Source organism: Cyprinodon tularosa, unplaced genomic scaffold (genome assembly GCF_016077235.1).
Source record: "Cyprinodon tularosa strain WSP-4 unplaced genomic scaffold, ASM1607723v1 ctg67, whole genome shotgun sequence".
In the NCBI taxonomy this organism is placed as follows: domain Eukaryota; kingdom Metazoa; phylum Chordata; class Actinopteri; order Cyprinodontiformes; family Cyprinodontidae; genus Cyprinodon; species Cyprinodon tularosa.
The window spans coordinates 1,637,501-1,663,434 of NW_024039418.1; the positions used below are offsets into that span (position 1 = coordinate 1,637,501).

Below are 25,934 nucleotides of genomic sequence, written 5' to 3' on the forward strand. Positions count from 1 at the left end.
TTTTCCTTGAAATTTAGTAAGGTCAAATATTTAAGTGTGCTTTTCTTTCTTTCTGAATAGGGGAGATTAGTTAGAGGCTTTGTTCCATTCTTTATGCTGAGATGTAGGGAAAGGAAGGAGGTTTGAAAAGGAGTTTCCTCCCTAGGTTAGATAAGAGGGAAACATAGATAAACAGGTCCTTATTGTGTTTAAGATCCTCACGTCCTGTCTCTGGTGTGAAGGGAAAACATTTCGTCATAATTTTGTCTGAAATGTTTATCTGAACATATATTCACGTCTTTTAAAGAAGTGTTTCTCTTGGAAAGACTGAATGTCCGTGTGTAAGGAGTCTTTATAATGCAAAGGTGGGGCAGGACCTAGTCAGAATCACACTGGGGGCTGTCTTTAGCTGTTCTGTGTCTCTCTCCCCTCTGCAGAGCGGAATAAACTTTTTCTTCCTTGCAAATCATCTCCCGGGTGCTCATTTTTACTCCACAAAGAAAATGTAACAAAAGTGCTAAAAAAAAAAAAAAAAAAAAGCATAAATCTCTCTGACTTCCTGCTGTTTTCCCCCCATTTTTCCCCATTAGTTTAAGACCCCGTCCACACGAAGTCAAAACGAACACGAAACGCTGATATTTTCCAAAACGTTTGCCGTAAAGACGGAGACGTAAAATAAATGTGAGCGTCCACACGAATGCATGAAAACGCTGCAAAATGTATGCCAGGCCTGTAAGTGGCGCTGTGGTGCTAAAGCAAAAATAAGCGACGAAATGTTGGGCATGCGCACTAATATTTATACATGGTTGCCCTGCGGGTCCATTTTCGTGGTTAAGTCAAATTCAGGTGCTGAACTATATGGTTGATATTGCTCTGTTCTTCCTGGAGATATTCCAGAAGAAGAAGATTCTGTTGTAAGCCCGACAGCAGGGTGAGTAGCATTAGCAGCAACGGCGCCATTGTTGTTGTGATACTGGTCGCGCATGCGTGTTTAGAGGCGACGCTATGACGCATGCTTGTAAAAAAAAAAATGCGGTTAGAGCGTAAAGATGGAAACGCGAAAACGGCGTTTCGAAATCTTCCCACTCTGAAGGCTGAATAAAAAAAAGATCGTTTACAGACCCCCGAAACGCCGGCTTCGTATGGATGAGAGGCTGGTTTGGTGAAAAATGTGTGCGTTTAGGCCAGGGCTCGTCTTCGTGTGGACGGGGCCTAAATCACGGCGTTTAATAGGATTTAAAGCTGCAATTAAACACGCCATTATAACCCTTAACAGTTTTTAAAAGCCAGGATGTGAAGCACCAGAAAGAAATCTAAAATGGAAATGATTTTAAGCTCGAAGGATGTTAACATCCTGGCAACAATGCACCAAAGCATAAATCCACAGAGCAAAGAAGACTGAAACTTTACTCCTGGACACACATTAACACTGACTCCTGCAAAACCCCGGAGCGGAATAAAAGCTTCTTTACTGCAGCGGACTGACTGCAAAGCCATAAAAAATATTCTGCTGGAAATAGTCTTTGAAACAAAAAAAGACTGCTTTGGTAGTAATTACTGAAATATGAGAATAATCATAAATATATATAGGCCAGGGTTCGTCTTCGTGTGGACGGGGCCTAAATGCACAGGCTAAGGAGGCGTGTTTGTTCCCCTAACATCCAATCAGGGGCCTCTCTTGACCCATACCTTATCTCTGATTGAGGACTGATGACTCTTGCAGGACAATGATTTCTCCATTAACCTTTCTCTCTCTCAGCCATGTGTGTGATCTGCTGTTAAATCAAAGAACAGTCAGTTGAATTATTCCATTTAACAACTGAGTGCTGGATTATTATAATTCCCGCATGTCTTTCCAACATGTTTACGGCGTGGATGCTCGGAGCAAGTTTTTAAATTCACTAAAAGTAGAGCAAATTTAAAGAGACAGAAGGAGCGACGGATAAAAGGTGCTAAAAGACAGACTGAGAAACACACAGCGACACTGCGAGGACGCCTGAAAGCTGAGCGCGTTAACAGAACAATATTAAAAGCAAGAGTGTGACATAAGTGAAATAAGCAACTAATTCACTTTCATAGCCATTCATGACTCCTCTGATGCGTCACTTTCTTCCCCCGCTGAGTGTTATTCCATGTTTATCAGTGGGATGTCATGCCCCTCTACTTGGGGAGCATTTCATCCGACTCACCCACTGAGATCTCAGAGCTGTGCAGCAGAAACCCACAGTGTGCTGCTGCTACAGATCATAGGATGCTGCTTTTAACCAGAAAGAAAAGCTGAATATAAATTCATTTGTTGCCTCAGTGCAAACAATAGATCAGAGGGAATGATGGAGGGAGGACCCACTAATTATATATATTGTATGAAATAGTCTTCTATCAAACTGGTCCTATAGTCACTCTATTACAAATGGAGTAAAATAAAAGTAATTTCTCGCTGGGATTATTAAAGTATTTCTGATTCCTGGTTGATGGGACAGGTGTTGTGAATGAAACGGTGCCCAGCTTGAAAGAGCTCCTGTGTGTCTCTGAATGTGAGCATTGATGACTGAAAGACATCTTCTGCCTCCATTTATCTGTTTATTAGTCTGTTGGATTCATGTTAATGTGGATTTAAAGACGTTTCAATTAGTAGAAAAATTGCAGGGGGGAATATAAAAAAGTCTAATCAACCAAGACTTTAGCGACCACCATGCAGTACCTCCGTGGACTCCCTAGGGGTCACGTACCCCCCTGTTGAAGACCTCAGATTTAGTGTATTCCCTACTGTTGAAGGCGCACCTTTTGTTCTCTGTTATATCACAGGTTTTACCGCTTCTGTGGAAGTATAAACAGCTGGAAGGATTCTATATCACAAAAAGATGTTTGAACTTCTTTCAGAAACTATTGGACCTAAAAAAAAATACAAAACTAATTTCTATATTTTACAGACTCTTTCAAACTTTTAAATATATCTAACATGGGGTATAAAAAATTTAAAATGTCTGCTGACTGAAAGAAGAAACAGCGAATATAAAACTGACAAGATGTCTACAGATTAGATTCACGTTTATTTCATGCCCCGATCCCCCTACTGGTCCGAGGTGGTAACTACAATTAACTTAGTCTGATATTCAATGATAAATTCATTTCACAGCAATATACCTCAGGAATATAATATACCTCAGTCAATACCACCTGGTCTTAGGAAATAGTATTTAGTGCAAATATTAACCAGATACTTGATTTGTGAAATTAGACCAACATCTAAACATGTGACAGGAATGGAAAAATAAATGCATGATAGTGAAATTCTGTCTTGTTTTTTCATTAAATCGGATAAATATCCTTTCTGGTTCACAGAGGACTTTACTTTTAGTCTGTTGTATTCTCATTGAATACTAGGGAGGCTAAACACCTGCTGTAAATTCAGAAAAATATTTAATAAAATTTGTGATGTCAGGTAGCACCAGCCTATGGCGACAGCAGAAATCCCATAATGCTTCACGAGCATTCCAGGCTGTACCTGCCTCTTCTGAGGCCTTTCCTTTATTCCCATACACTTCATAGATACTTTTTCTCTTATGACCCTCAACCATTTTCAAAGAACCACAGTTAGAAAGGTGAGTTTCAATGACTGTCTGAAACCGTAGCTCACCACAGATATACGCCTGAAAGTGTGCATGCGCAGAAAAAGATAGCTTACGGGACGAGCATGTAGGAATTTTAAACCTTAATTTAAAACAAAACCAGAGCAAATCATATTTCTAATGTTTACTGTACAGGGTATTAACACAGCGGGGAGGGGAGGGAGGGTGGATGGATGATTGATGCCATATTATCGTCCATTATGGATGAATTTAAACAATTCTGCGAGGCTCAGCATTAGTCTTTAAGGTACCAGAACCAGATGTCTCGTTAAGAGGCAAACCATGTGTAAGGAAAAAAAAATAGAAATACTTTCTACGGAAGAGGATTAGGGTCACTGGGGGAAAAAAAAGTTAACTGATTTTTAAATTTTATTTCAGTTTAATTTGGGAGAAAAAAGGCAGATCTGAGATTAAAGTCAGAATTCTGACTTTTTTCTCAGAATTCTGCCTTTTTTTCTCTGAATTCTGACTTTTATTTCTCAGAATTCTGATGTTAATCTCAGAATTCTGACTTTTTTTCTCAGAATTCTGACTTTTTTTCCCTGAATTCTGACTTTTATTTCTCAGAATTCTGAGTTTTTTCCATACTAAACTGAAATAAAATGTAAAAATCAGTTAACTTGTTTTTATTTTTTCAGTGGCCCTAATCCTCTTCCTTAACTTTCTTATCGCACCGTCTGCATATCACTTTATTCTTGCTGATGAGTATTGAATAGCATATTTTTGTGCAGAAAGAGAAGAATAGAAGTTTGTTCCTAACAGCTTGTGAAAGCTGTGGACAGCCATGTGCCTTCCTCCTGCCTGGAGACCAAAACACTGGACCTCAGTGATGAAGAGCCAACTAGACGGCTCTGCACACAACATCTTCTGCCAACTTAGGACACAGATAATCATCAGAAAAAAACACCTTTTACTTCGTCCCTTTTCTTTTTTTTCCTTCACTTTTGGTTTTATTTCAACCCATCTCAAGTCTCTCTGCCAACATAACATGAAAGCTAAGTGTCTAACTGAGCCGGCAAAGGTGTGAGGGCTGAGATTCAGAAGCAAAAAAAAGACATGAAAGAGAAAAGACTAAAAGCAGAAATGAAATTGTAGGAAAACAAGAAAGCTGGGAGAAAGACGTGCTTCACTAAAGAGAAGTCTACCATCAACGTGACCTTTTGACCCTAGATGGTTCTCAGCAGCACTAATAAACAATCACATCTTATTTGTCCAGACTGAGGGAAAGGCCAGAGAAAAAATGCTTAATTTAAGGCATTCATGTTCTCAAAAACGAAAAGAAGTCATCTTCAGTGCTTTTCTGATGTCCTACTTAAAATCTGTGGAAAGAGAATTTCTATTAAAAATAAAAAAGGAGCAGGAAAACTTCCTGCAACTCTTCCCTATTAAATTGTAAGATCTATTTTATTCCAAGTTTTCAATCTGAAGCTGAAAAGGTGAAAACACACCGGAAAAAATCTAAATCTAGATAAGTCATTTTTTCTTAAAATAAGTGCATTTGTTTTTGGATTGAGGAGGTAAAAGAGACATTTTGCCAATGGAACAAACTATCTCATTTACCTACTCAAATTAAGAGTAAATACTTTTAATTGAAGAAATTTTTTTTTGTTTCTAGATCATTTTTCCAGTGCATTCACCTGGGTTCTCCTTTGGTCCTACGGCATGGATGGTCTAATTTAAGAGGAAAATATTATCTCTATTTAATGTCAAAACAACTTTTTTGTATACATCTCAGCATTTCTCTATTAAAACTGCTGATTTTGTCAATGATTCCTAAATAATAAAGATGGTGACTAGATAGACAAGTTGTATCAACATGACCAGACGTGTGCGAGCATTCATTGTTATGGAACAAACATGGAAATGTTGATGGGTGATTTATCAGACAATTAAAAACATTGATATTTCTGCCTGTAATGTGTTTAATCTGTCAGTCAGCAGCTAAAGGATCAGCAGAGCGACGATATGCAGCTGGTGTCCTAAAGAATATGTTCTGGTTATCTCTGCCCTCAAATTTACAGGTTTTATCATTTTTAGACACTGGTTTAAGCAATGGAGAGATGTTTCAATAGGACTAATCCTACATTTAAGAATAAAACATGTTTCAATCACATTGGAAATGTTTTTAATGTGGATTTGTGTCCCAGCTGTACACAAATCCAGACTGTTAACAATATAGAGATTGACATTTAATACAATTAATACAATTTTGATTAAAAGTTGGACTAGGAAACATAAATATTAATAAGAAAATAGAAACCATTTCAATTCTATACCAATAGCTTGTCTACACACTGCAAAAAATTTAAATCTTAATAAGTAATTTTTTCTTAAAATAACTGCATTTTTTATTGGATTGAGGGAGTAAGTGAGACACTTTGCCAATGGAACAAGACAATATACATTTAAAATAAGAAAAAAAAAACAACTGCATTGTCATGTTTCAAGTGCATTTTTATCCTATTATCTTATTTTAAGAGTAAAAATACTCATACCATTGGCAAATCCTCTTATCTACTCAAATTAAGGTTAAATTCACTTAATTTAAGAAATCTTCACTTATTTCTAGATTTTTTTTGCAGTGCACTGCAAAACTATTTTAATCTAAATAAGTTATTTTTCTTGCAATAAGAGCATTTTTTCTTGAACTGAGGAGGTAAGTGAGACACTTTGCCAATGGAACAAGACAATTTACATTTAAAATAAGCAAAAACAATTACCTTGTCTCATTTTAAGTGAATATTATCTAATTATCTTATTTTAAGAGTAAAAATACTCATTCCATTGGCAAATTATCTTATTTACCTGCTCAAATTAATGGTAAATACACGTAATTTAAGACATTTGAGCTCATTTCTAGATCGTTTTTGCTGTCTAGCCGTTTACTCTTGAGTCGTATGCTGCAAAAACATTCTGAAAATAATAAAAAATTTCAGAAAATAAGTGTATATAACCTTAATTTGAGCAGCAAAGTAAGATGGTCGGCCAATCGAACAAGTATTTCCCCCCTAAAATAAGATAATTAGATATTATGCACTTGAAATAAGAGACATCAGTTGTTTTATTCTTATTTTAATTGTAAATTGTCTTATTCAATTGGCCAAGTGTCTGACTTACCTGCTCAATTCAAGAAAAAATGCACTTATTTTAGGAAAAAACTTGATTACTTAGATTTAAATTTTTTGCAGTTTATGCTGCAGATTCGCCTTATTGGTTGATGCTGCTGTCTTGTTTCCAACCCACTGGTCATCCAGCCCGCTCTGCTGTTTGTTGTTTCCATAAAAGATTTCAACATTTACAGCCTGTGTCTCTGGCAGGTTGTTCCACTGTCACAAGTGCACAAGCTTGTGAAAATCCATCTCAATTATTCCCAAACACTGTCAGGACTAAGTGGTCTTTCCTATCACGCTGTCCTGTAAAAATGATTTTGAGGTTAAAGGTAGCTCCAAAAAAGCCATTAGATGTTGGCCCACAGAGGATGATTATCTGGTGACATTTGATATTTGGAGCCACACCAGAGTATGGCAGCACAACAGCCGTGGAAAACAGCTCTATGACAGCAGAGAAACAAATGATCCTTTTTCAGCCACATCCAGAGGCATGTTCAACGACTCAACTCTCTGTCTTCCACTGGAAAAATTATCTACGAATAAGTAAAAATGTCATAAATTAAGCATATTTACCCTTTGTTTGAGTTGGTAAATGAGATAGTTTGCCAACAGAATGAGTACCTTAGTATGAGTATCTTATTTTAAGAGTAAAAATACTCCTTCCATTGGCAAACTATCTCATTAACCTACTCAAATTAAGGGTAAATTCACTTATTTTAAGAAGTTTTTACTTATTTCTAGATCGTTTTTCCAGTGTATTTTTACTCTTAGAATAAGATCATTAGACAATATGCACTTGAAATAAGAAAATGGAATTGTTTTTTCTTATTTTAAATGTAAATTGTCTCGCTCCATTGGCAAAATGCCTCACTTACTTCCTCAATTCTCTCTCACCTCTATTCTCCTGCTCTGCAGAATCTGTTAGTTAAATCTCTAACGTTCTGCTCTCTCTGCTTTTTCTCATAGTAGCTTCATCTGGTCTGTTCCTGTTTGGCTGTGACTCCATCCTGGAGAGAAATATCAGCTGTGCTGCTGCCATCAACACCTTTGTTTCTAGATGCTGGAGATCGGCCTGTTTTTCAGTGTAGTCCTGTTTCTCTGACTGTGACTAACTGGATGTGATCTCTTCGTCCTCTGGCATGGGAGCTGGCTCGGAGCTCATCTGCCCTGGCTGTTTCCTGGACGGGGCCGCCTTTTACAGCTGCTTTCTGTGTCTCTGCTTCTGTCCCCTTGAATCCCAGTGGGCCTCAGCAGATGGCCGCTCACACTGAGCCTGGTTCTGCTGGAGGTTTCTTCCTGTTAAAAGGGAGTTTTTCCTCTCCATTGTCGCTACAAGCATGCTTAGTGTGAGGGATTGCTGAAGAGTCAATGCAATCAACTGGTTTTCCTTAGATAGAAAACTTTGAATCAATTTGACTGGATGATCTGGTTGAACTGTAAAGTGCCTTGAGATGACATGTGTTGTGAATTGGCGCTATAGAAATAAATTGAATTGAATTGACTTGGTAAAAAATTAAATATATAACGTAATAAACATCAGAACCAGCTGGTGAGTTTAAGGGAAACAGTTGACGCATTTACTGTGCTCTAATGCTCACAGGTCTTTGACTAGTTTTAGTCTGAATTCAAGAATTCAAGAAAAAATGCTCTTATTTTAAGAAAAAATTACTTATGTAGATTTAGATTTTGCAGTTTGGTTACCCATTAATGTGCATAAGTTCATTTTAAATGTCTACAGGGTATGACTTTCTTTCCAAATGGTGACTGGAAGCGTATTTTGATTATATTACAGGAAAAAAACAAATATCCCACAGAGAAAGTCGACTTAACATTCTTTATCAATTTCATTGGAAGCTCTGTGACAAAAACAATGAAAGAAAAAAGTCAATCCCAGCATGAGGGCCTTTGTTGGTTTGGCTGCATGCTGGGTGGTGCCTGCTCCCATCAGAGGCCAGGCTTACAGCAAATTGCACCGCAGCCTCTCCAAGCAGTTGCGAAATATTCTCGCTGTGATAAAACTTCTGACAATCTTGATAAAATATGCTTCCGACCTGACAGGAGCCAGTTTTTGCTCACAGGGGAAACTAGTTTAGATGCTGAATTCATAGAGGCAAAGGCTGCAAGTTCGATGGTGCGGCGTATTTTCAGTCTGCTTCCCAACTGGGAGAAATCACGCTCCATACAAAGAAGCTCATGCTGATTTTCTATTGACAAAGACTTCAAATCAGACCTGCATGGATCAGGATTTTAATAATAGCCTCTGTCTGCAGGGATGGGCTGCGATTTAACAACAAACAATGTAAATGCATGTTAAAATAAAAAAATTTTTTCTTCAATCTATAGAGACAGACACACCAGAATCAGCTTAAAAAGGTTTTTTGTATCCAGCAGCAGGCTTCTGGTATCGATCCTGCAGGATTTCTAAGCACATTTAAGGCAAGTAGAGCTCATCTGATGTGCTTCTTATCACAGACCCTCCTCTTAAACTGTGTTCACGTGTTTTCAGAACATCTGTGGTCAGGACTTTCCCAAAACATAACGTTAGCCGTTTCAAAATGTCCTGTTGGAACCTCCAAACGTTCCTACCTTTTAAGGATCACTACCTAAGCTTACAGTTTTTATTTCTTTACTATACAGGGCTCGATTTTAACCATTGCCTGATCTCCAGGGGCAAGTAGTTTCTATTGTCGGGAGAATACAAATTTCATTACATTTGCCCACCGGGCAAGTGCAATGATCGCGAAAAAAAATGTATTTATCACTCAAAATTATTTTAAAATCACCAACATTCTATGAAAACGACACAGAAGCGTTGCCGGCGCCATTTTTATTTTGTACACATTCTCGCGTGATTTGAAAAAGCCGCGTGATTTTCCGCCAGATGGTGTGATTTTTGCCCGGAATTGCTGAAGAATCAGACACATTTTTTTCAACTTGGCAGGCTAAAAAACAACAACAAGGCAAAAAATGTAAGTACAGTAACAGTCCCACCACCCAGATAACCCTAGATTAAAAATGATCGGTCAGGGATTAGGAAAATTGGGATAATTGTATGCCATGCGCACAGTGTAAATATGGCTGTCATATGGCAGTCTTCTGTTCAGTGATGCAGGTCATAAATTAAAAAATTTATGTTATTATTATTGTCTTGTTGCTGCATTTATTTTGTCAGGGAAAACTAATCCTGAGTCAGTTAAAAGTCAGGGAATTCTGAAATGATGTCAGACTGTGGAAACCCTGTATAAAATAACTATGTATAATGATTCTCTAGAAAAGTCACATTATATTAATAGTATTATCTTGTATAAACATACCGTGACTCTAAAATAAAAGTTATTCATTTGCAGAGATGGGAAGTAACGAAGTACAAATACTTCGTTACTGTACTCAAGTAGATTTTTCTGATAATTTTACTTTACTACTTATTTTTATGGCGACTTTTTACTTCTACTCCTTACATTTTTACAGAAATATCTGTACTTTCTACTCCTTACATTTTAAAAAATTGGCTCATTACTTTAGTTTTGAATCATTTAAATGGAGTTACCGTTATTATTTTTCACGTCATCAATACCAAATTCAATCTAATTGGATGGGAATCTACGTTGCATTTGACGCACCACTACAAGATGAATCGACAGATTCGGCGGTATTCATTGGCGGCAAATCATTGCAGCTTGGTGGCGGTGGCGTTAGCATAGTAGCATGGACGACGAGATGATTGAAAATGAACACAACGGAGATCTAGTCCTATTGGCAGACATCCATTTAAAATGTAGGCAACGGCATGAAAAAAGTGGTTTCTACTTTTACTTTTATACTTTAAGTAAATTTACAAGCCTGTACTTTGTTACTTTTACTTGAGTAAAGAAGTTTAATCAGTACTTCCACTTTTTCCAGAGTATTTTTTAACACAAGTATCTGTACTTTTACTCAATTACGGAAAGTGAGTACTTTTGCCATCTCTGTTCATTTGTGACATTGACTTCTGTCTTGTGATTTATTTTAAGTTTTTAACCTGTCAAATTTTTTTTTGATTTTTAACATTACAATTTATATTTTTCCAAGCACACAACAGTTTAAAGCAAAGTTTAGTTTGAAAAGAATGTGCAGGAAGGATTGAAAAGCATGTTAACACGGTAATGTAGGCTTGAGTTCATTATCTGACGCATGCAGATACACACCAGGAACCTGGAAACTGAAAAAATACTGAATTACAAAAAAACATTTAAAAAACAAACATGTTTCATTGATATATATACAAAAATTAATATTAGGAACTATATTTATCAATTATACTGGGCAAGTAAAAATTGTTTCTGGGCAAATGAAAGGAAGTCACTTGCCCAAAGGGCAAGTGGTAAAAATCCTCAACGTCAACCCCTGCTATATATACCCCTTTAAATGCCTAAAGCAGGGGTTTGCAACCCGAGGCTACAGAGCAACAAATGGCTCTTTGGGCCCTCTACAATGGCTCTTAATGGTGGCTAAAAATAAAGAACTAACCACTGTATCATCATAACAGACGGCAGTCCTAGAAGTTTTAGTGGTTTTTATAATGAATATACGAATTGAATTTTCATAACAGAATGACGCTAAAAGCACGTGACATATGTTGCTAGAGATATTCTCTTATTATTAGCTTGAAAATTATGTTTTATTATCATTTTTTACACCAAATAATAACCTATAGAAGAAAATCTGTGTTTCTTCTTTGTGAATCATTTTATGTTTTTCTTTATTTTAAAAGCTATTCTCCATCATCCAGATCATAGTCATCCCAACAAAGTTAAAAAACAATCCACTGGACTTTGTTTCCTAGGTTGAAGACATTTCGCTTCCCATCCTTGAAGCTTTTTCAGTTCGAAATTTCTGGATGTGGGTTTGAGTTCCAGGCTTGTAGAGTGGCAGAAACAAAAGCCTTGTTATGGTTTAGAAAACATGCAAATGTAACCAAAAAAAAACAGGTCCACCTCTTAGTAATGGGGCGTTGTTGAGGTTGTTGTTAGCCAACAAGACCAGATACTGGCCTATGCCTCTGAAAAGGGAGTCGTTAGGGTAATTGTTTAAGATCCGCAACAGTATTCCTACGGCAGATATTTAACAAAAAATAATTGATTGCGTTTTATTAAAAAGTCATGTAATAATTTGCGTCACTTAACTTTAAAGGCTGCAGATCCCTGACCTGAAGTGGTAAATGAGTCTTCGTCTATTTACCACAATCACCTACCAAATGCATAGCCATCAAATTTCCATAAGGGTGGCCAGGCAGGGAACATCCTGATTTTGAACACATGTTTATACATCAATGCTTGCTGAATTAAAAGCAATGGTTCTGCATAATAACAAATTAGAATGGGTTAAGCAGGTATTTATCTCAAATTATTCAGAAGGCTTCAAGATGACTTACAGAAAAACAAAATTTCCTTTTCTGTCACAAAACAAAAAAAAATGGTTTTGAAAAGAGCAATAAATCTCCATTTGTCAATTTAATGCTAATAAATTGATGTGAATCATTATTAAAGGAATAGTACACCCAAAACATGATTAGCCTTCATTTTTTACTCACCCCCATGCTGAACAACACTCTGGAGCACTTTTTTGATATCTCAAATGCATCTGGAGATCTGGGAGGCTTCTTGCTGTCTGCTCACTGATTCTTGGGAATTTGGATAAAACAGGTTTTAATTTTGAAAATAAAAAGTTAGTTGGATTACAAAATCTGAAGGTATATTGTTATAGACCAAGGTCTTGGCTGTTCAGCAGTGTACAGGTGCAACCTCCTCATTTTGTATTTCTTTCATAAAATAGGCATTTTTCCAGTTATTACTTTGTTTTTGTCAACACCATCAGACACAATAAAAAGCTAATTATTTTTTATTTATTTGGTCTAATAAGTATTTAGAGTTTTTAAATCTTTATCTGGCATTGTTAGCACACATTTATGCTGTTAAATGTTGAATAATCATTTTTGTTAATTTTTTTTTAACTGTATCATGTGTAGTCCTTTAAAATATCTAACATCAGATAACGTTTACTTTAAGCCTAAATAGAAAAAGTCATGTTTTTTTATTTAACAAACATATTTTTGTATTAAAAGAGACCATTACTTTAATGAGAGAACAGCACTGAAGAAACATATTGCAAGCATATTAATTTAAAACGAATAAAAAGCCCTCTGACGGTGGTGACTTTAGAACTGACGGTGGTGACAGTGGCCTCATTTCAACATACAATTCCAAACTGTATACAATTCAAGTCAATGGTTTCTTGCTTATTAACTTTATTTAACTATTTGGTCCAAAAAATAACAATCATGAGCACTGTGACAAATATTTTTCAAGGAATATAAGGTACAATTAAGAAATATCATTATCAGTCAGAATCATTCTCTGATGCTTTATTTTCTTGCGTGTGATTGTGTCCTGTTTGTCAGTTGTCATTCGTGCTGCATTATGGTAGAAATTTTGAACCTTCTGAGTAATTGCTTGAATATATGTAGGTTTTTTGTCAGTAGGCCTTCACACTTCTTTTGATATTCCCTGTTTCTTTTCCTTCTTTCCTTCACAGATAGCTGCTTCCTAGCCATAACTTCCTAAAATACATAAAGTCAAAGTTGAGTGTAATGACTATGAAATTGGGGGGAATTACAGTAAATGTTAGATTTGGTTAAATGTTGCCCTGCCATAGCTTACAAGGAATATTGTATACTATGTGCTATGTAGGTAGGTAGTAGGTGCACTATGTGCATCCCAAATGATGTAAACCAAATGAACATGGCATAATAGTGAATTGAGAGACAGGGAAGGCACACCCCATCCCCTAGGGTTATACAATATGTAAGAAATCTAGGCGGAATTACATAAATAAAAATATAAAAGAGGTTAATGAAACATTACAGATCAACAATTATTTTCTAGCCTCCATTGAGAGCCATTTGTAGTTTTTTGTCACCACCGTCAGACTGTGCGTCACCACCGTCAGACAGAAAATCTGACGGTGGTGACGTCTGACGGTGGTGACAAAATCCTACTCTTTCACATGATATGCATGAGTTGTTCACATTAGCCATCTTGTTTCCCCTCTGTTGCTAGCTACTTTAGACCTCTTCTTAAAAAGTAAACATTTATGTCATAATCTAATCTAATATTTTTTATACAAAAGAGACGGTGTTGACATGTTATGGTTGTGACATTAGCAGTGTCCAAAAAATATGAACAAGTTTAAGAGAAAATAGCAAACCTACAGGAGCTTGAGTGACCTTAAGGCATCCAGTAGAGCTGAAGATTTGAAAATGGGGTCCTCAGGCATGTAGTTGACCTTTTAGTTGCCTGATTTTATTGCTTTTTATAAATATCTGACGGTGGTGACAAATATGTGGGACACATTTTGAACAATCACAAAATAATGGTTATTATTGTTCAAAACTCACTGTTTGTAGTTTTAAATACATATTAAAATGTACCCTTTCATTTGGTAAAGATATTATTCAATTCAATTATTACTTTTTGTTTTTTTAATCAAGTTGAAATGATTATCTCCTATCCAAGGACAACTGATTTTATAGGCAATGGGCCAGCATATAATCATTAAATTAACAATAAAATAAAAAAACTTTAAAAGAACCTTGCATTTGTGCAAAGGACCCCCTGATTATAACCTTGATTGTTTTTATTCATGAAAATTTTATTTCTTTCCAACAGAATTAGCACTTTTCTTAGTGGGACATGTTTTTGCCGAAGTTTCAAGAATCAGTGTGCTGACATTCAAATAATGGAGGTCCCCAGCGAAAGTGCGCATTCAGCTCGGCAAAGAACTCATGCTCTTCCTCAGCACTGAAGTCCTCAGACATTTTTCTTTCGTTGTTTCTTTCTTTGCACAGGTAAACAGCACATTTCTTCTTCTACGCTTGCATTATCGGCAGAGCAGACGCTGAATGCGCACTTTCATCTGGGTTGGTCTGCCGCGGTTTCCGTAGCGTCGTGAACGCGCTTTCAGGAAATCCTATACACTACTGTTTATGCTCTAAAAACATTCTAAATGACTTTGTTTCGAGTAAATTATGGACGCTACCCACTCAGGACACTTGGAATACATTGGACGAGCAGTATGGAGGAATATTGACACGTTTTTTGTGGACTTTTATGGACCTTTCTGCCTCGGGCGCCATAGACCTCCATTATTTGAATGTCAGCAGACAGCAAGAAGCCTCCCAGATCTCCAGATGCATTTGAGATATCAAAAAAGTACTCCAGAGTGTTGTTCAGCATGGGGGTGAGTAGAAAATGAAGGCTAATCATGTTTTGGGTGTACTATTCCTTTAATGCATATATGTTGTCAGTCTATCATTGATTAACTAACAATATGTTAGATTAATTAGGACACCCTACTGCTGCCACCCTCTGGTTTGGAGGGGAACTGCTTGTTCCAGAGGTGGTGAATTATGTCGCCATGACAACAGATCAGCTCCATCACGGGAGGGGGGAGGGGCATGTGATTGGCCAACATGTATCTCAACACCTATCTCTGCAAACTGCTCTGAAGGCTCCATTAGTCAGCTCATGACGAATCAATTTAGAATGTAAGCGTGACGCACTATTGCTCAGCCAATTATTTTGTTGACTCTCCTCCGGCATCGACACGAGTGAAAGAACGGGTGAATGTTTTTTCCCCATCACAAACTCCACACATGGGATAGAAAATAAAACTTTTGCATAGTGTGATGAAATGGACTAAACTACTAATTAAAAAAGTTGCTTTAAACAAAAAAGACTGCACTTCTATCAAATAAAACATTTTCAATCAAAGAAAAGCAGTGTTCAAATTTATTATTTTTAGTCTCAAATATATTTTTGCATTCAAATACCTTTTTTCTTTGATTGAAAAGTTTTTTTTTTCATTGAAGTGAAGATTTTTTTAATTGAAAATATATTTTTTGATTTAAGCAACCTTTTTTTTGATTGAATAATAAAGAAACAAATCTACCTTCATAGACCCCTACTGCCAGTCAAATGCTTTAAGCTGCGCCCCGATTCTTAGAAACAGAGAAGTTTAATCTGACACAAGGTAAAACATGTTATCTACAATGAAACAGGAGACAGTGAAGAAACTCAAAAACTGGGGATAAAAATATTTCCTTTGTTCCGTCCGCAGATACGTGGATTTATTCTAGCAATTGTCATACCTCTAAAGTCTTATCCTCTCCCTCTGCTTTCTTCTAGCTTTGCCTTATCAGTCAAGCAACTAAAACAGATGGAATATATAGGCGGAGGAAAAAATGTCCATGAAGCCCTTGAATGTGTAATATCTCCAGCTTTCATCTCCTCCGAATCGCCAGCCACAAACGATATGGATCACACCTCAGACATGATGCCATTTAGTCAAGTATATAGGCTGGGCTTAATCCTCATCTGCAAGCTCGGCCGCTGGCGAGGCATGATATATGATAACTTCTGCTGGTTTGCTTTTGATGGGTGGAACACAATTAAGACTTCATTGCACAAAGATCTACCAAGAGTAAGATCCGTTAGAAACGAAGAATGTAGGAGCAGCCCAGAGCTGTGATTATGGACCACAAACACACAGAGAAGGCTTGATATGGAGAGGAAACAGAAACAATAAAGCTTCGCTACGTTTCCTTAGAACAATAGGCTGCTGCTCATGCACTATGTCACCAAGGAGGTTAGTTTTTAACACAGTTAAAGCTGAGGTTAATTTATAGGCCACAAGCCTATAATTCCTTTAACTAAGAGAAAAACACGAACAATCTGAGCTGTACTGCAAACAAAACTTAGAAGACTTAAATCTATTTCAAAGCATGTAGATCACAGTCCTACATTTATCCCGACTGTCAAACTGGATTCATCTTCCGCTTTAAGCTGGATTTTTGTGAAATGTCTTCAGTCTCGCTAATATATCCGTCTCGTAACAACCAGCGAGTTGGACCAATGACATGCCAGCAGTGTTTTCGGGGCGGCACATGTAGGAATGACGCCCTTGCTGGGGCATAACAAACATGGCTACACTGGAGGACTCGCCTGTTGATATTGCAATTGACTCGGTTTTAGCTAAAACAACGACAATTTCTCTTTTAGAAAAGGAGCCGAGAGAAGCACATTGTTCATTTGTAGATGGGAAGGATGTCTGTGATTTTCTTTGGAAAAAGTTTGATTTATCAGCTTCTAAGCTAGTTGTGAAAACACTCAAGAAGCAATTGACTGAAAGCATCCTATTGAAGGCGGGTACTAGCTGGCACATCACCCAATCAGCTCGAAGTATTGTACTAAACATCCCTCCTTTTAACTTAATTGAACTGAATTGAATTAACGGACAGACTGAACGGCAGCCATCCCACATTCAATATGGCTCCTGCCAGGTTACTGCTAGCCTCGTGAGACCATCCTGATGTCGCGAGCTTTCAAGGTTTCACTCGCAGATCAGTCTGCAGACTCTCCGTTAAAGAAAATTTGGAGCCGTTCACCAAACGAACGTCCAATCAGCATTGGCTTTGAGGCAGGTTGAGGTGTGACGCAACGAGAAGCGCGACAGTTCAGTCTAAAGAACATGGCGGCTTCAGCCGATGAAACTAGCGTTAGCGTGGCTATCCAGCAAGTTTTATCAGAATTACAGAGTATTTCTTCACTGAAAGAAGAGCAAAACACTGCTCTGGAGGCTTTTCTCAGAGGAAAAGATGTTTTTGCTCTTCTCCCGACTGGTTTCGACAAGAGTTTGATCTATCAATTGGCTCCTCTTCGTCGTCGCTCTGTTAGTACGTCATATGCTTCGTTGATCTGATTGGTTTATTTGGCCCGTCTATCACCAACATAGGCCAATCAGCTAACCAGTATTTTCGCCCCTTCCCAAAATTACTTCAACGGAAGGTTCCCAGATGGATATGCGGGGCAAATCCATCTGGCGGAGTAAGGTTAGGTTACTGCAAGGTTAAAACTGGATTTTATAGCAGCCTGAAAAGGTTTAGAAGAGCAGCAGACGTGACTGAGGCAGAGATACAGCAGAGCTTAGACCTAAAGCTACGATGGATGGGGGTGTGGTAAGAGTACAGGACAAGACTAGAGACATGAGAAGATGGCCCGGAACCAGGGAGGACCTTTGGTCATCAGTGACTTAGAGTTCAGCTGCTGTTATGGTGAACTAATTGGTGAACTCTTGTGTTTCTTGTGCGAATTTACCCACTTTTAAACTGTTCAGTCTTTTTTTTTTTTTTTGCTGCGTTTTCTTTTCTTGATATTTGTATTAAAATCCGAAACCTCTTCTGTTTCAGTTTATGAACACTTTTTTTTTTGCAGTTTTGTATTTTGATTGCCAGCCGGCCGAGGACTGCAGATCTGCTTTATTAACATTTAAGAAAAGCAGCTGTTTGTTTTTTAGATTTTTCAGAATCTGAGCCAGTCAAACTGGCTGCATTGTTTTAATTTGAGCCAACCAGCCAACCCAACCCCCCCCCCCCGAGGAGGTTTCTGCTCAGGCCAACCAGTGTGTCCATTTCACCTCATCCAGCCAGGAGACAGGACAGATTTCTATGCTCGACTAATAAATGTTCTGATTAGGAGGGAGAAACACCCTCAGCTAAATCCCACCATTATTCAATCAGTTTAATGAAGGCTTTATTTATCTACATCTCTAAGGCTAATAGTTTTATTATCCTCTGATGTGAAATTTGACATGACGCATTATTTACTTCACTGAATTATTCATCTCTCTTCCCCATTTTAACATTTGGTTTAATAGATGTTGATAAAAATTTTATTGTTATTGAACAGCGATGTGGTTATTATTTTGTGGAGTAAATTACTTAACAAGTAGAGAACTGGTGCAGTAATGGACGACTGATCATTAAAGCGGTTCTCCTTTATTTTCCCACATATGAACACATAAATAAGTAAATACCTGGAACCCCGAGGTCATTATTCTAATCGAGGTATCAGATTAAATCCTGTTCATGTGTAGTGATTGATATTCAGTTTGGTAATGCATAGAAATACGGACACAGAGCGGTGTAAGCTAACCTGGTTGGAGTAGCGCATGCTGACGTTGCGCTGATCCTGCCGAGGGACGTATCGGTGGATCGGGTCGATGTCTTTAGGGCTGATCAGCTCGTCCACTGGAACGTTATGGAACACAAATGGAAATAAAAGGAATGATTAACAGCATTAAAACATTTTTGGAATCTAAGATGTTCCATTTTATATTTAAAAAATATAAAATGTTCCATTTTATATTTAAAAAACATAAAATGTAAAATGTTCCATTTTATATTTAAAAAACATAAAATATATAATGTAAAATGTTCCATTTTATATTTAAAAAACATAAAATATAAAATGTAAAATGTCCCATTTTATATTTAAAAAACATAAAATATAAAATGTAAAATGTTCCATTTTATATTTAAAAAATATAAAATATAAAATGTAAAATGTTCCATTTTATATTTAAAAAATATAAAATGTTCCATTTTATATTTAAAAAATATAAGATGTTCCATTTTATATTTAAAAAATATAAAATGTTCCATTTTATATTTAAAAAACATAAAATATAAAATGTAAAATGTTCCATTTTATATTTAAAAAATATAAGATGTTCCATTTTATATTTAAAAAATATAAAATATAAAATGTAAAATGTTCCATTTTATATTTAAAAAATAAAAGATGTTCCATTTTATATTTAAAAAATATAAAATGTTCCATTTTATATTTAAAAAACTTAAAATATAAAATATAAAATGTTCCATTTTATATTTAAAAAACATAAAATATAAAATGTTCCATTTTATATTTAGAAAATATAAAATGTTCCATTTTATATTTAGAAAATATAAAATATAAAATGTTCCATTTTATATTTAAAAAATATAAAATGTAAAATGTTCTATTTTATATTAAAAAAATATAAAATGTAAAATGTTCAATTTTATAGTTTATATTTAGAAAATATAAACTATAAAATGTTCCATTTTATATTTAAAAAATATAAAATGTAAAATGTTCTATTTTATATTTGAAAAATATAAATGATAAAATGTTCCAATTTATTTAAGAAATATATAAAATATAAAATGTTCCATTTTATATTTAAAAAATATAAAATGTTAAATTTTATATTTAAAAAATATAAAATGTTCCATTTTATTAAAAAATATATAAAATGTAAAATGTTCGATTTTTTTCCAGTGTAAGCATGGAAAAAAAATCGAACATTTTACATTTTATATAAATCTAGATTAGTCATTTTTTCTTATAGGTTAATTTGTTCTTGGTTTGAGGAGATAAAAGAAACATTTTATCAATGGAACAAGACAATTTACACTTAAAATAATAAAACACAATTGCATTGTCTTATTTCAAGTGCATATTATCTAATTAACTTATTTTAAGAGTAAAAATACTCATTCCATTGGCAAACTATCTAATTAACCTACTCAAATTAATGGTAAATATACTTAATTTAGGAAAATTTTAACTTATTTCTAGATCGTTTTTCCAGTGCGGATTAGGGTGAAACTGTGAGAAACCCACCGAGCAGCTTAGCTATGTTGTACAGGGCCTGACCCCACAGAAACATCTTCCCATCCCGACCAGAGTTGCTAGGGAAACGCTTCTGGCTGCCATGTTTGTTCTGCTCCGCCTCCACAAAGTCAGCCGGTACATAGTAGTATTTAGGGATGACGGCGTGTCCTGCAAAGAGAGATGACTGTAGTTAGCTCGGTGTTTCTGTCGCCCGCTGGTCCAAATAGAACATCTACTGTCTAAGCACAACAACTGCAGCTTAAAGTGTCATTTTGAAAGCTATCGTGTGTTTCAGAGAGGATAGATAGCAGGTTCTGCATTTAAGAAGACAGTTATCTTCTCTGTTTGATTCACTACCACTGAAGCACTGCAGGATTTGGTGCTTAACCTTAAATTGAAACATTTATGTTTCTAGATATTCTTGCCATAAACCATCTGTTTGATGGTTGTTTTGCAGATGGATTGTACCCCTAAAATTGTCGGTTGCAGAGCAGCTTTGACTCTTAGCTCAAGCTTTTTTTCTTTTCCGGGTCTTTTTCCCAGGCTATGCTATCTTTAGATAACTTCTACATGATCTCACGGGGGAAATGTAACCTGTTTGGATTCAGCAAACCACATTTTCTCACCTCTGATCTGCAGATCCTGATACACTTCAGATACCAGAGCTATATTTGCTGTGTCAATCATCATTACTGTTTATATTTTTTGGAATCAGTTTATATAGAGGCACAATCTTTATAAATGTCCACATGTCTGTCCCAAAAGGCAACCAGTTTATTATAAAGTCAGAAAGAAAGTTTTAAAACAGTTAATTTTGTTAACAGGACAAATTATATTGTAAAAACAAACATGTAACTCTAAGGTTTATAACTGACTATATTTATCTAATCAGATGCAGAATCAAACTATTCTGCTGTTCAAGATATTTTTAACCTAAGTTAAATGTATTATAGAAATAGACTGAATAGAGCTGCCCCCATAGATCAGGCCAATTGTAACCAGATCTTGAAGATTCTCCAGTATCTGGACTGATAGAGACACTGATATCTACGGAAGATGATTAGGGCCAAGTTAACTGATCTTTAAATTTTATTTCAGTTTAAAATGGGAAAAAAAGTCAGAATTCTGAGATTAAAGTCAGAATCCTGACTTTTTTCCCATATCAAACTGAAATAAAATTTAAAAATCAGTTAACTTTTTTTTTCAGTGGCCCTAATCCTCTCCCGTAGATATCAGATCTAGAGCTACAACTAAGAATTATTTTGCAAATCAATTCATCTGTCGATTATTTTTTCAATTAATAATCTGATAGCCAAAGATTATTAGAACAAGATTTTCTTATTAAAATAAACCAGGTAAAAATAAAGCTTTTCCAATTGAGGAGTTCTGGATAGAGCATGTTGACGTTATTAAATTCAAAATGTTTATATAGGCTCCATGTATTTCTATTATAACCAACAATAAATCTTCTAAAATTCCAATAAAAAAATAAGATAATTTTTGTGGCTCTAATAAAAAAAAGCAAACCAATTAACTACAAATAAATAAACAATATTTCTGTAAAAAAAAAAGAAGAAAAAAAGGACAGAGGTCCATCATCCAGTTCAATAGGAAGCATGTTTTGTCTATAACCTGCTCGGATCAAACACTAACATATAAGCGTACAGATATGACATCATGTCAAGCCTCCTGCGCCATCTTCTTCTACGCCGCTCCAGATTATCTTCATAGCTCACGGCCGCAGGAGAATCCCTGCTGTAGGTTGGAAATAGTGACGGTTCTGACCTGATTCTCTAAGTAATCAGCAGTAGTCACATGTGATACAGTTTTAATGCAGTTAAGCTTTGTTTTAAAAGAGGTATTTCATATTATTAGGATTTTCAATATTTATTTATGATAAACTTAAATCTACCTGCTGTTACCAGTTTTTTTAGGACTCCCTTAAAAAAAAAAACCTCACTGGGATCTTTTAAAACAATAAAAAAATATCTATAGTCTAAAACTGACTGATATTTGAAGGCCGACACTAAGGTCTGAATTCAGGTCGATCTCTGTTTATGTTTTAAACTGCCATTTTTTGGCCTAATGATATAATTTGTTTCTACATTCTGCATGTAGAAATAAAAGTGCAACACTGCATGTCTCTGCTTTAGGAAATCATCTAGAATTAACAAATCATTTTCAAAGCACTAATCAAAAGTCTGTCTTCTGCTTTCTGATTAACATTAATCGTAAAAACAAAGAAATAAAAACCATGTTATCCTCCAAAGTTCAGCCAATTAACTTCAGGAGTCTGTGCTAATTTATGCAGAACAAGAACTAAGGCTCTATGGAGTCGACTTATATCTCCCTCTATTATCCTGTCTACACTCCAATTATTCCTCTTCTATTGTGAATGGACCAAGGGAAACTTCTTATTATGGGATGCTCTCCCCTCACTGCAATGGTTGCAGGTGGATAATAAAGTCAGGGTTTATGCTCATCGGTTCAGAACATCTCCGTCCTCCTGTGAGCAGTAAGTGGTGGATGAATATGAATGACAGGGGTTAATAAGAGGAAATTTTTTAATCACTGAGAGGAAAAAAAACTGGCAAAAGGTCAGGGATATAAATCTGAAGCTCAGATATGAAGCACAAAAATAAAGTTCATCTAAGGAGGAAGAAAACACCACCTTCCTCCTTGGGAAGGAAGAAACAAAAAAAAAACATCCAATATGGCGTCACATTTATTTCAAAACACCCGTGAAGAAAATAAACATACTCACAGGTATGTTAAACTATTTCTGCACATCGTTTATCTACCAGTGCAGAACAAAATCACACCTGTGCGAGAAACGGCAGAAAATCGCGCGTGCCAGCTCCTCCAACGTGAGCTTGGGTCCGTGCGCATGCTAAGGTCCCGAGCACGGGGAGGAAGTATCACTGTATGTCATTATGCAACTGTTTATTCAAATATAGCACTAATCCATGAGGAATAATTGTGCTTTTTGGGGGCAAGAACAGTAGTGAATTCCACTTAAGACTGATTTATACTTAGAAACCAGGTCGTCTGCGTGTGTCGCAGTGAATACAAATGTGGCTACGCCCCTTCCACAGACACTGTGCTGGACTTCTCCAAGCTGCACTGGAAAAAATCTAAATCTATATTTAAAAAATATAAAATATAAAATGTTCTATTTTATATTTTAAAAATATAAAATAAAACATTTTATATTTATAAAATATAAAATGTAAAATGTTCTATTTTATGTTTTATATTTAAAAAATATAAAATGTTCTATTTTATATTTAAAAAATATAAAATGTTCCATTTTATATTTAAAAAATATAAAATGTAAAATGTTCGATTTTTTTTCCAGTGTAAGCATGGAAAAAAACATTTTACATTTTATATAAATCTAGATAAGTCATTTTTTTCTTAAAATAAGTGCGTTTGTTCTTAAATTGAGAAGGTATAACCGACATTTTGCCAATGGAACAAGACAATTTACATTTAAATAAGGAAACACAATTGCATTTTTATTATTTCAAGTGCACTTTATCTAAATATCTTATTTTAAGAGTAAAAATACTCATTCCATTGGCAAATCATCTCATTAACCTACTAAAATTAAGGGGAAATGCACTTAAAGGTATACTATGCAGCCGGTGTTGATTTTCCAGCGAGGCTCCCCCCAGAGGGCGAAAGTAAAAGTGCACCGTTGTAAATATGCACAGCTGTTCTCCTGGTTTCTCCGTCAAGCCAGGCGCGGTTGTTTTGAGCTTAGCAGACAGGCGAACGCAACGAATCACCATGTCTACTGCGGTAAGTGACTATTTTGTTTGTTTCGAGTTTGAAAATTTAGCATGTTTTCATACATTATTTGTTATGCATCTGTCTAAATAACCTGTGTACGACTCCTCTCTCTGTCCAGAGCCCTTTTCCTCTTTCTTGCCTGCTCCGACATGGGCTTTGGCTGTTTTCTCGCTGGTTCCGCCCATGATAACTGCACAAATATCGGCACTGCGCTAGCAACTAGCATTCTTTTAAATGGGGGTGTGTAGCAGTTCTCGCCGTAAAGCAAGACCGACCCTCGCGATGCACGAGACTTCTGAGCCTGTGGGTGCGGGCCGAGGGCTCCTGCAATTGCAAGTACGGTATTTCCCCTACAGACCACCAGGGCGGCCGAGAAAACCTTTGTTCGACCTGAAATGACTCATTTAATCATCCAAAACGTTATGGAACACATTAATTAACTGGAAAATGTTGCATAGTATGCCTTTAATTTTAGACAGTTTTACTTATTTCTAGATGGTTTTTCCAGTGTGTAGGTGACCTCAGACAGTGCTGAAATAAATGTGACGCCATAAGCATCAAAGTCCTTCCTGCAAACACCTCATCAAACCTCCCTTCATCTCATCAACCAGCAGAAGGAAGCTAAAGTGCGCCCTCTACTTGGTGATCTCTCTACAAAACAACACAAACTAAAGTTTTTTTTTTAGTCAGAAGATGTTTATAGTTGTGACAAACTAATAGTCTAATCTAATGGTCAGGACACCGACTTTTAATAAATCAAAACTTGGGACATATATATTACTGATAATTTACCCACATATCACTGAATAAATTCCTCACCCATGTAGCAACAGTTCTGTTGCTGAACCCATTGCTGTGCTTACCTCAGATGCAATCAATGCGTTTGGTGTATTTACACATTAACTAATCACTCACCCTCAAAAGACTGGAAGATGATTGGTTCAAGGAGATCCTGGTATTCTTTCACCTGCTCCTTGTTTCCTCTGAACACACCTGAGACAGAGATGGGACAGAGATGAGACAGGCTTTAATCTCAAACCTTAGTTTTTCTAACAGCTTTTCAATCAAATCATGAACGGAGGTTAATTTGCGCAACCTCTAACTTTATGCTCTCTCTGGTTTTTCTCGTTATAGTGGCTTTATTCCTGTTAGGCTGTGGCTCTATCCTAGAGAGAAATATCAGCTCTGATAATAGATGATGGAGTAAGGCCTGTTTTCAGAGTGTAGTCCTGTTTCTCTCTTAGAACTAGCTATAGGCTCAGCTTTTAATGCGACTAACTGTATATGCTCTCCTTTACCTCTTTTGATATGAGAACCAACTCATATCTCATCTGCTTATCGATTTCTTTCCTAGACAGAGTAACATGCAGAGCTACAGTTTATAGTTACTTCTTCTAACATAGAAAGTGTTTGTAGATCAGAGCTTCTATATCTGTTTTCTATGTCTGCTTCTGTCTGCAGTCGGCCTCAGCAGATGGCCGCTCACACTGAGCCTGGTTCTGCTGGAGGTTTATTCCTGTTAATAGGGAGTTTTCCTCTCCACTGTCGCTACAAGCATGCTATGGGTAAGGGATTGCTGTAGAGTCAACGAAAAAAATGCAAGCGAACATCTACTGTTACCACATGCTCGCAGGATGAGAGAATCCTACACAGTCAGTGACTGAATTGAGTGTGCAGCTGTTCAGAGGATCTCCATCTGAAGTTAAGTTATTTTCTCTGTGATATCTCTGTATCTAAGTAACTCTAACTGACTACTTTAAAACATAGCACCTTCTGCTGCACTTTTCTACTGAGCACTTGTCAGTTTCACACTGTTTTATTTCTGATAGCAAGGAGTAGCTAGCCTAGGCTAGCGCTAGCTTAGCATTGCTATGGCTTCTCTCTCTCCC

At 36.3% G+C, this 25,934-nt stretch overlaps 1 protein-coding gene across 3 annotated transcripts in view; it reads right to left on the reverse strand.

Moving 5' to 3' along the window:
- The window catches only part of phkb (phosphorylase kinase, beta), a 209,300-nt gene that overhangs the window by 93,774 nt on the left and 89,592 nt on the right, over positions 1-25,934 (reverse strand). For all 3 annotated transcript variants that reach the window (XM_038267335.1, XM_038267334.1, XM_038267336.1), the window contains 3 exons: positions 24,961-25,038; positions 20,260-20,418; positions 18,745-18,839 (listed from right to left, as the gene is read on the reverse strand). In XM_038267335.1, coding sequence (XP_038123263.1) covers positions 18,745-18,839; positions 20,260-20,418; positions 24,961-25,038 — 332 coding nt within the window. The remainder of the gene's footprint in view (positions 1-18,744; positions 18,840-20,259; positions 20,419-24,960; positions 25,039-25,934) is intronic.